Source organism: Nipponia nippon, unplaced genomic scaffold (assembly GCF_047370975.1).
Source record: "Nipponia nippon isolate SJK-2023a ecotype South Korea unplaced genomic scaffold, ASM4737097v1 scaffold_8, whole genome shotgun sequence".
Classification (NCBI taxonomy): Eukaryota; Metazoa; Chordata; class Aves; order Pelecaniformes; family Threskiornithidae; genus Nipponia; species Nipponia nippon.
Window position 1 is genome coordinate 40,753,216 of NW_028262402.1, and position 12,521 is coordinate 40,765,736.

The following is a 12,521-nucleotide window of genomic DNA, read 5'->3' on the forward strand; positions in this document are numbered from 1 at the left end:
CAAAGCTACAGTCTTATGGAACTATGTACAAGTCAATATACCTTAAGTTCTTGGCTTTTATCTTTAAATTTCTGGTTCAAGTTACTGAATTCATTCTTCAAACGGGCATTTTCCTCATCCACAGCAATTTTTCTCTGTATTAAGCTGTTTATCTCCTGCTGCTGTTCTGTGAGTCTCTATTAAAAAAAAAATCTGTTAATAGACAAAAAGCAATTGTAAAAGAACATGCGTGTACTGGATTTTAGACCTGTGCATTTTAGACCTATATATGTAGTTTTATAGCATTATTTTCATTTCATTAGTACTTTAATCATACTCAAAACTGCATGACTATACGACAAAGTAACATGAACAAGGAACTGAATATCTTGCTGTTACTAAACAAAAGAGCCCATAAATGCAGAACTCAGTAGAAATTACTCAGTCAAGCTTAGACAAAGACAGTCATTTGCAGAAGTTATATTTGTGGTTACAGATTAAGAATACATTAGAATACTGTTTCACTTGCACTTTTGCCATACCAAAAATCAAGCCAAAAAGTAGAGTTCAGAATTCTCCAGTATTCATGAAGATAATGAGAAATAACTATTAAGTGAGGCAACCAAAAAGATTATGATACAAATTAGTTGTACAAACAGAATTAAGTCTAACTAAATTTGCAGTTCAAGGAAAATAATAAAACTCTGTTCAACACACACAACAGTTTAGTGTACCCACACATAGTAAAATCTCACTGCCATCAAAAAAACAACTTCAACTTTCTGTGTTAGATACTTGCATTCTCTTCTTATGAGATTCATATTAAAGCACCCTCACTCTTAAATGCATATTAGAAGTCTGCATTTTTCTTCAGGAGTCTGTTTTAATTCCAGTACTGTTTTGTCTCTTCCTTTCCTAAATCAAAATGGCATTTATTTAAAACATTTGCCTAGCAGTAATACTGTAACTGTAGTAAGAAACAGATGAAACTTTTATCTCAGGACAAAAATGCAACTGCTTTGCCTTTAATATACAAGCTAAATGAAATGTTTTCAGAAACATAAAAAGTTATCAACAAGAGGATGTACCTTTAGATTATTCTACAATACTGCTGATAACATACATAAGGGTTTTCAACCTCCAGATGGGTAAATCTGGTTCACATATATGTCAGAGACAAAAAAGAATGAAAATGTGCTGAGAAAAAAATCCATGTAAAACAATACATTTGAAGTCATATCCAACAACAATTGATTTTAAACTTACATGTAACAATTAGGGCAGAAAAAGTAACTAAATCACCACTGAACTCAAAGCAACTCACTCACAAGAAGAAACGCAGGTATTACAGGTAGCTGCCCGGCACCAAAGCAAGCTGCGCAGGGGTAAGCAGGACTTGCTCCGCGTGTTGAACAGTGTTAGTGCATTGGCATCCAGAGCACCCACGCTGCACAAGGAAACTGTTCACAAAGCGATAACCACAGAAGGATGGGGCAATTTTGAGAGTCTGAGTAGCAGTTTGAATACCAGCTTCTCTTCAAGTTATGCACGGTCTTCTTCCTACTCTTCACAAACAATTACTGAGCACAAAGCAAACCTTCTCTGCCCTTTCTGCTGCACTATGTTGTAACATTTGACAACTAGCTTAATAGCCAATAAACTACCTTTTTCAGCATTACCGGAGTTAAATCACATAAAATGCATTAATTTCACATATTTGATTATAAGACTAAGGTTGGCAGAAATAATTTCTTTATGAATTATTATTTAAATCACTAGTGAGCTAGTGTGACAGTAAGGCATGTTAAAAATACATTTGAAGATGTGCAGTGAAATTAATCTATGTATTAAGCAAATATCTTAGTCATTAAAAATATACATGACTTCATTTCTTTGTGTGGATTGTATCTTTCCCTCCTAGTTTGTTTCATTTTTTCTTTTTTAACAGAGACCTTTGTTGTAACTTTTTCCAAATTACTTTGAATGTCTGACTCTCTTCTGTAGACCTCTTCACTTTTTCTACATATCACATCTCACTTTCCTTGCAAATATTTCTGTTGTTCTATTTCTTCTGCTACCACCATCTCCAAATCATTTCTATACGTTGTTCCTCCATATTTAGTAAATTAATTTTATTTCTCTGACCACTACTTCTGTTCACACACTGTTACAAATATGGTAATATTTCTTACAAAATGAATAAAAAAACCCATACCACACTACATAGCAGAAAACGTGTCCCAGCAAGAACAAACCCTGCAACAGGTTCACAGCATACAAGAAAGGTAATATAATCCAGCTAACTTCTGTAGCAAATATTGAAAACAACCAACCATGAACAGATAACATTTAGTAAATACTGTAGGGAGGCATGAAGGATATTATTTTTCTGCACTAAAAATTTCACTTCATCAAGAAAAAAAAAAAATTATCTTTGTTGTACCTCATACTCAATAGCAGCACAGTAGAATTCAAAGAATATACAAAATTATGTACTGTCTAACAGTGCTATTTAAAAACATGGGAGAAGAAAGTAAATGTGAATTGAAGAAAATGGAAAAATGAGAAAAAAACTTGAGAGAAAAATGAAAGAACACACAGAAAGCTCATATTCTCATATCTTGGATTTTTGTCTCAGATACCATTAATTCCAACCAACGAAGCAGACAAAAAACAAACAAACAAAAAACCAACCAGAACTAGCTTGTATTTAAAACAGTGTTTAATTGGTAATTTAATCTCAAACCTATAGCATACTTGTTTATTTTCTTATAATGTAACTAACTCCCCTACAGAGATTCATTCTACAGCACCGACACTTTGAACAGACTCCAATCAAAGTTTGCCTAAGATTATAGATTCATAATCATTCTTCCATTTCCTCCAAAGAAAAACTAAACCTGAATTTCAGATTCAGAAATTTCTATGAAATTCTTCTCAGAGGCATAACCCAGTGCATAAACCTTCTCAGCCTAGTTTGTTACCAGCAGACGTTAAAAAAGAGATAATGAAATTAAGAAACATCCTCTTAACTAAGGACTCCCCTCTTTCATATTTTGAACCTACCAGACACCAGGCTCAATTTTCACTATTCAAAAAGCAAAATATTTGCTCTTCAGATATATTATTACAGTTACAGGAACAAATTGTTGCTGGCAGAGATGATTTAGTTGCATCTTTAAGAAGGTATGAATCCACATTACCACGGAGAGCATCAGTTATTTTGTTTGCCTCCCTCCCGCTCCCCAGGTCCTCATAGAATTTGAGCAAGTGGCTCCTTTGAGTCTTCCTTCCACCTCATTACTACTTGTTTAACATTTATCAAGACAAAGTCTGTATTTCAAGAACACCCTTAGAAATTCTGCCTACCTGAAAGAGCCTATTGGCTCTAACAGAGTTATAAATTCACAAATACACACTCCCACAAAAACTCAAAGCTACATCATGTTACTACTTAGTTTCTTTACACACTGTGCTGAAACAGGTAAGCATATGTATATTTGTGAAGTGAAAGCAAAGATATTTGGGTCCTGCTTGGAATGGGAAGTTTTCCAGCAATTTGGAGGATGAATGGAGACGTGAAGGTACAAAAGTGCAACTAGCTATTTCAAATGTTTGTTCCATATCGCTGAGATGAAATTTTAAACTCAAATAAGCTACTTACTTTGCATACTTTGCAAGATAATCAGACAGATTATCCTGAATCAGACTTGCACACTAATTACTTATCCCCACAACTGACCCACTTAAGACTTTAAATCAATCAAAAGGCAAATACACCGTATCAATCACCAAGCAGTAAACTCACCTGAGTAGTCTACAAAGTTGTCTACTGTAGCAGTAGTGAAACATTATTTAGGTAAGTTATACCTGCATGGAAAAAATACCGTTATGTTTCAAAGCATTTTTCTTGGGTACCGCTTTGTATGCTCTTATCTTTTCCTCTAAATGAATTGAACTTTCACTCTCATATCTGCTCATTTCACGTACTTATAAAGAAGGGGAAAAAAACAGGAGTATTACTCAGGAGCCGTGACTGGGTAGAAATAAGGGTCATAAAGAATTATCTGTATCTCAGAAATTCTAAAGTAAATTATCATCTGCCTTTGTCTGTGCAGCTGTTTTTGCACTTTCCTTCCTCAACCTATGAATTACCTTGTATAACAGAAGAGTAAAGACTGATTTCTTACAGCATAGAATAGAAGCAGTGTTCCTAAAAGACTACCCTACTCTGGTAGGCAAGTGAAACAGCAGAAAAAAACCCATACGTGATCAACACATGGGGCAACCTCCCACATGAGATTATTTTGACAGACTTCACCAGATAAAAACACTCATTAGGAATTCATCTATTCCCACAGTATCTACTGTTTTTGTCTAGATACCATAAAATACAGGCTAATGCTACACAAGAACCATCTCAGCTTACATTGTGCATTGACTGCAGTCGTACTTGTTTGAATATAACAGCACAAAAGCAACATTCAATGGGCTTTTGACAGTTTGGTGCTCAAGAACTGTAAAAAACCTCATATAACTAAGACAACTAGAGTACACTTCCAAAGGTTTTTCCATAGACAAACTTCCAAATACAAGACAGAAAACTGTATTCTAGAAGTAAATTTGCTCTAATGAAAACCAAGGGAATCTGATTTTACCCTTTTGTTTAGCTAGGAAGAATCAAAGAGTATCCCTTGTATACTGCTGGAGCCCAGAATGCTCCAGGCAACAGTACGTACAAAGAAAGAAAACTGTGACCTGGTGGAGCAAGTCTTTTGATGTTTAAGAGGACTGTCATTCCAGAATTCATTTTTATCCTTTCCCATGGTATCTCTTTAGCTACAACACAATACAATGTTTTTTCTTCCCTAATAATGTGAAATTGTTTACTGGCAAAATCTACTTCTTTTTTAAATACTTTCATATCAATCTGCAGAGGAAGCGAAATCACATGCTAAGTCAAAATGAGAAAATGAGCTATGAAAACTACAGATCAAAACTGAAGGGGGAAAATAGTCCTTTTTTGTCTTAGCTCTGAACACCTCAGAGTCTTTTCATGGCAGTAGGATGTTATAATTATCTGTCAATATTTCAAGGTGAATAGATATACAAAAAGTTTTTTAATTAAACTTCGTTTTTATCCAATGTGAATTTAGATAGCATACTACCGTATGGAAACAGCGAGAGTGGCAACAAGAACATAACTCTTTCATGCTAGGACTCCGTTTCCAAAATGTTAGGATACAACTAGCAGGAGTTATGGACTGTTTGATGTTGCAGACATCATCACTGAACTTCCAGTCTTCAGTGAAAGATTTTTTAATCCACTACATAAAAGGCATACAGAAAAGACTATGAAACAACAGCTGTACATGCTAGTACTGCACTAAGTGTTCTCCAAATTTTTACATTTTTGGGGTGAGGGGAAAAAACCACACTCATAGTTCTGCAGTTTGACATTTGATCACACTGCATTACTGAATCAGTATTGAATACCTGCCTCTATACAGGTTCATAAAATATAGATAAGAGTGGGTTTTATTTCATGTCAAGAAGTTAACTTAAATACCTACTGATAGTTTATCAAAATATCCCTGAAAATCATTCTAGCTGAAATGCAAAACTGACATATATATCCTTCATTGCTGCTGCTAATCATACAGAAATGCAACAACACACCTTGTTTCTGTCATTGGCTGCTGAAGCACTTCACAAAAAACCTAAAGTCTTTGCACGACAATATTAGAAGTGTCCATCTACAACTGCAACAAAGGGACATGAATTCGATTTCCACTACCAAAGGGATCAGGGTAACAAATAAACGTTATATTCTGTGCTTTCTTCATTACATTCTTTATCAGAAGCTTTCACTGTGCAGTAGTATACTTCTAATATACCACATAAAAAAAATAAAACTCAACACAAAGGAAGTCAAACTGATGAAAAATTGAAGTGTTTTCCCTCAAGCAGTGACTTTTAATGAAATCCTGACATCTTAAGCAGAAAGAAAATTAATTTATTAATGAAAGTATTTTATTACAACTTAAACGTGAAAATATTATTCTTTCTTTTAAACTTCTTTTCCACAAAATTTCTACTTAAGATTTGCATATTTATTCTCTCCCTTTCATCATCTCTTTTTCCCCACCAAGTAGTTGAGGTTGACTTACCACACTCCTAACTTTCTCCCCTCCCTTCCAACGTTCCTTTTTTTCTAGCAGGAATTGAACAATAAGTAGACACTACTAAAAATGTGCCAGTAACATTTCATTCACAAATCAAGCTTTCCTTGATTTAGCTTTCTCAAATTTCTCTTTAGATTTTTTCCAACTTTATTAATCCTCATGGTTCTAAACTTTAACACTCATACACGTTTAACAAATAACATTCCCCGTCACATTCTCATATAGTCCTCCCAAATGAAGAAAAACACAAAAGAAAAAAATAAAATGAACAAAAGAAATCCACTCTCTTTCATCTCATGACTATTCATTAGATTCTTTAATTATTTTCAGATGTAGGATGAACAGAAGTTCTATGTAAATAATTCATGAAAAGGTAACCATATGTTACAGAAGTCATCTGCTGCATTTTACAGTCTGTATGGTGTCCTTTCATAGTCAAAATGACACTAGCTAGTTATGGTATAAAACACAAGTTATTTTTAAACCCATAATGCTCCAAAAGTAAAAGGCCAACAGTGCTACCTGATTCTACGCTATCCTTCCAAAGGATGCTTGTATTCACAGTTAACTGTTCAACTTAGAACTTGACTCCTAACAAGAACAGAAAAACCAAGAAAAAATAACTGACGTATAATGGATTAAAATGTAACTCATGCAACAGTATTATGCGCACACATCCCATTATTAATTCCTGTTTTTTACACCTGCCCTTACGCTATAACAATCTTAAATAAATAAAAAAAAACAACTGCAAGGAGAGGGGAATTGAAGTGGGGGAGCTCGCTTGATTTTCATACCATGCAAGTTTCTTTGTTCTTCCTTATGCTACCCCATGCTTTCCAGGACTGCCTGAGATTAAACAATTTAAAGAATTGTTTCTGAGAAAAGGAAGTATGAGGCTGCAAGCAGGCATCTGCGACTCCATTCCCCAAATGAATGAGAATTTTTGAACACCTATTTCTATCAATAATAGGCATGAAATAAAACACGGTAACTTAAAGATGTATACCAGGAAAAACACTTTTAAAACACTGTCCATTCAAATGTGCTTAACTACCATTTATGTGCTCGAGAAAAAGGGCAGGTCTTTTTTGCAGAAGGAAGAAAAGAAAATGAAGATTCTTTAAAGCTCTTTTTTAAGATGATGGTAAAATGGTTCTAACAGAGAAGCAGACCAGAAATATGAGCAGCTGACTTCATCCTGCAGGTAAGGAATAGGTACTTACTCCTCTACCACTAGTCAGTCTTGCTCCTGAATTCTCACCTGACCCATAGATTAAGGAAGGGTCAAACAGTATAATCTATTATAGACACCATGTTCCCTATTGCCCTCTTTGGACTTGTCTGATGTGATTAATTTGGTGTCTTCAGCAAAGTTTGCTGTCTTAATCGAACCACCTGACAAAATTACTTAGTATTTGAGCATGTGGTGGAAATAAACTCTGACTTTATGTAGTGTATCAGTCAGTCTTGCAACTCTAACATCTCACTTTCACTAGCAGCAAAGGAACCATCTCTGGCCAGCGATCTGCTAAGTAGGTCACAGTACTGACAAAACTTTTTTATGATGTGCACCATTTCATTCCACTCAAGCTGCTTCTTACAACTACACTGCAGCATGTTCCTTCTCTCATCCACTAAAAACAAAGCTTTACTATTTGTTTCACTTCTTACGATATCCTACAATCCTTTGTATCCCTTCTGCTGGTTCCTTCTGCTGCACAGGCGTACTGCAAGCAAGCATTGACAGCAGCTGCATTTTTGCATTGACAAGGGAGCCAAATACTGTTTCTGGCACATGCACAATAGGTTTGCCCTCTCTGAAACAAGGAATACAGAAGCTCCTTGCCCTGCGAGAGGGTAATACTCAGAGTCGCTTTTTCACAAAAACACACCTCTAATTTGGAAATGAGACAGCACTGCCAAAAAAGAAAAGCTGTAGCTTCATAATAAATCCAGCACCTCTCCCAGTATAGCATGTATTGTAGTAATGCATCTGCTAGATTTAGAGATTAACTGTCCATTTTCCTCTAATGAGGATATGACAGCTCTCAGGATAAAAGTGAACACTGACAATATAGTCTGACAATCTTGCCACAGCTCTAACATCACATTAACCATCAGCTGCTCTAAATAAATCCCCTTTCCTCTTTTGTCTAGTGATTCTCTGCACCAGGACAGACTGTATTTTCTATAGGACCTATAACACAGTGCTGTAAAGTGGCACTGTCCAATACATTGATACTTTCTGTACTCCTCTTCTTAGTAGCTATATTTTGAAACGATGGAAAGCAGCAGCCCAGGTCTCTAGGTCAGGCAGCAGAAAGTCCAAGGTGTCTTCTTACCCTCTATTCCCTCTACTAATTCCAAATCAAAACCAACAATCTGCTAAAATGAGTTTTTCTCTTCTCTTCATTGAAGACCGTGATCTTGATGGAACTGGGTATTATTTTTCCCTACGCTTTCCTCCTCAACAAGGCCTACACAAGGTCCTCAGAGTGAGTTAGCCTCTGTCTCTGGAAGAGTGCATGACTATGTGAGATCTGCAGAAAATGATACCTACTAGCATCTACTCCTGACACAGCAATATTTCATTAGACTCACATACATCAATGCTGCCAGATCAGGTGTAGTAAACAAAGAACGGCTGTTGCTATGATCAACTTTTCTGACAAGCTCCTTCCTAAGTGTAGTCAGCAGATTCATAAGGGCAGAACCTAATCTCAAAGGGCACTGCATGCTTCTTTCTGCTACCTGGTCCTTAAGGAACAATTCTCTTGAACTTGAGGAAATCTGCCTGTATTCAAGTAAGAAGCCATGATATATGAAAAGATTCCTTATCAACAATGTCCTTAAAGGGGGAATAAAATCCAGCTTCAGGCTCTTAAAACTATACTGACTTTACAACTAAAATAAAAATTGTGTCACTACAGCAACCAGATAATGTACTGAACACAGTTAAGAAGTTAATCTCTTCTACAGTAAAACCAGTTTCCAACGGCTTTAGAAACCATTTTTATCTCAAGAAAAAAGGCTATCCTATTGTAACCCTAATTGGCTACATGTTAACTATTCTTACCTGGACTGAAAAAGAAATTTCCCAAACCAGACCACAGCTCCCCAAAGGATGAATGAGATCATAAAGATGACCTCCACCTTCTTTCCAGGCTTGAATATTGAGCTCTGTTAACACAAGGATTGAGGATTTCAAACCAATGGAATGGGCAGAGGACAAGAAACATCACATTTCTTTACTCAGTGTACTTTTTCCTGTCTAATCCAAGTGCAGCTATCATTTCAGGCTATCTTTGTAGAAACACCACTGAGAACATGAAGGCTGAGTAACTAAGATACAGAAGCTTTAGCCAACTTCAGGCTTGGCTACACAGGCAAAATAATGAAAAGATGGAGCATGGATTTACAGCATAGCTGTACGAACACCCAATATAGCTGCTTTTTTGCAGATTAAGTAGGAAAACTCCTTTGTCAAAATGAGGTAAGCTACCTCACAGAAACACATTTTCAACTTGCAGAGAAAGCATTCCTACTGGGAATTCACACAAAAGTACTAATGAGCTGTAAAGGTACAGTGTAATTTACAGCTTATTAATTTCTTCAGACAAACAAGCCCACAGGTATTAGCCATAGTCATCATACCACCTACCTCAGGTAGTCTTCTATCAGTAAATCAGAATCAGCAACTTTCAACTATTTGAATAATAATACGTTTTCCTCCCTGTCTTCCTCACTCAGACCAGCTCCTTAACAAGATCGCTTTCCCTTAATTTTATGAGAAAACTAACTAGAAGATGGCAAGCAGGAAGGCACAAAGACATATGATAATCCACTGATGCAGTTCAAAGGGGCTACATAAAACAGACAGGTTTCACCACTGAAGGTTGATCCCTTTTCCAAGGTACAACTTGAGCAAAATAACCTTTTTAAAGAAAAAAAAAAAGTGTCAGTGTCCTCAGATATTCTTCACTTGCAATATCTACAAATCTCATTCACTGGAGTAAATTCTTTTGCAAAGAGTTTATAAACTTCACATAATCTTATCACTATTGACACGTTCATCCAAACTCCCTATTACTGAAATTATCCTCATGTCCTTCATTACGCAAGAATAATCAGGGTTATATGGTACTGGAAATAAAGCATTTAGATGGCAATAATGTGTGTATACATTTGTCTTAATTTAATAACAGCATTTTATTACAAAGAAAAATACAATCAGATGGAGGTACAAAAGTTAAGAAAAATTTATTAGTGTTAATTAATGCTTGAAGGTAGAATTACGCTTCTTTCAATTGGACCCATTAAAGAGGCTTTAATATAGATTTGCACAGCAAGCTGAAGATTTTCAAGTGCAGATAATGAGGCAAGCTAGTACTATTTTAACCCCTCTGGAGTACAATCAGTTGATAAGGTTTTGAAACGTTACAAGGTCTAGGACAAAAAGATTAGCTTGAGTTCCTCCCAATCAAAATTGAAACCAAATTAATTAACAATGTTATAGAAGACAGAAAAGGTTTACTGCTACTTTTACATGTCTTTAATTTCATATTGTAAGGAAAACTGGTGAAGATATTTTATCTGTTACATGAATGGCAGAAGACTTAGTTTCCTGTTCCAACAGTATCCTCTAAACTAATTGTTTAAATTCAAAAATGTTAATGCATTCTTCCAAAAACCTCACTTTATTTTAAAAGAAAAAAAAAGCACCAGTGATCTATTAGAGACATAAACAAATATTATAAATTAAATACACCAGGTAGGAAATGTTTCCAAAGAAAAGGGAGAATGAAAAAAGATATCTGCAGCAGTCAGCCTTCAGAAAAGGAATAATTAAAATTCTAGGATAGTGAGTTATCCACTTAAAGGCTGCAATTAGAAATTCTTTTCCTTGAAACACACAGAGAAATTATGTATATATGGCAAGGATATATCACTACAAAGAAAAGAGTTTTGAATCACTGTGTAAAACAAAAATGACAGTAACAAGATCAGTATAGCAGTCTAGCCACCAACGTCAAAGGAGTAAGATTTTTACCACACAGCATTTAGGATAAATATGTATATGCCAGATGAGGCACAGCTATGACTGTCGAGACCAAAAGTTACCAATCAACCAATTACAAAGACAAGAGTTAAAAAAAAGAAGGAACAAAGGGAAAAATACAATGCAAAACTCCAATACAATATATTTGGTACTGAACTTATGTGGAATAATTCATGAAAAAGAACTTAAGTGCTTTAATAAATACTATAATACTATATTTAGTTGAATCTTTGAATGGTACATTTTGAAATGCTCCACATTTCATATTTAAAATGTTTAACACAATATGCAGTTATGCAATAAACTCATAGCAAGAAAAAAAAGTCTTATAGATTTACCTAAAACTGAATATTACACCATCATAATTTAGGAAAGGTGCACGATACACTTAAGTCATACTAAAGTACATAAAAATTCAATGCATGTACTCTGTTCCAAAGATATCAGACAGCAGAAGTTTTGCAAAACTGATTTACACTGATTTTTACCCTTAAAGCCGCAAGTCCCATTCTCATGAGTATTTGAGCACTTTTTTCCCCGTTTGGGTTATACAAAAGTGATTAGAGACCATATTACTTCTCAGTCATGTTTCTAAATTAATTATTTCAGTTAATTTACAGTAATATCCATTAAAATGGAAACGTTTCAAGTAGCTGAAATATCTCACTACAAATAAAGCTAATTTAGCTCTCAATATTAAATAACTACATGCATCTTACCTAGGGTGTGGAGAATATGCTTTCTTATTTACAGTAATTTTAAAAGGGCTCTTAAGGATGTCAGAACAAGGTCTAAGCAGAATACAAGAGAAGAAAGATTATCTCATCTTCTCCTTCTAGGGTTTTGTTGTTGTTTCTGGCAGCAGTATCAGCTTACATACATGTCAAATTATGAGATACATCATTTATTTGCCTTTTTTCCCTTAGCATGGATCCATGCAATCAGCTGTTTGGTGGTCACTCAGAAATTCCTTGTAAATAAATACCCTCTGTATGATGTGTGAAGAGGACGGAAAAACAACAGAAGAGATGACTGGATAATCTCACCTTCCTAGACATAACAGATTGGTAGACTGCAATACGCCTTGAAGTCTTGCTGTCTACACTTTACAGAACAGAACGTTCATTGTCATTACTGTCAAAACTCAGTTTCATAAGCAACCTGTTTGCATGTTAATTACACAAATAATATCTTTTTCTCCTTAGATGAACAAAGAAAGAACAAATTCAGAAAAACAAAATAGATGAGAATGCTCCTTACTACACTGTTCTCTATGTCAGCTCCAGTCTTTGATT

General features: G+C 35.2%; 1 protein-coding gene across 1 annotated transcript in view; it reads right to left on the reverse strand.

Annotated features, from left to right (window-relative positions):
- The window catches only part of CNTLN (centlein), a 196,653-nt gene that overhangs the window by 149,133 nt on the left and 34,999 nt on the right, over positions 1-12,521 (reverse strand). The window contains exon 5 of the mRNA XM_087741617.1: positions 42-176. Coding sequence (XP_087597743.1) covers positions 42-176 — 135 coding nt within the window. The remainder of the gene's footprint in view (positions 1-41; positions 177-12,521) is intronic.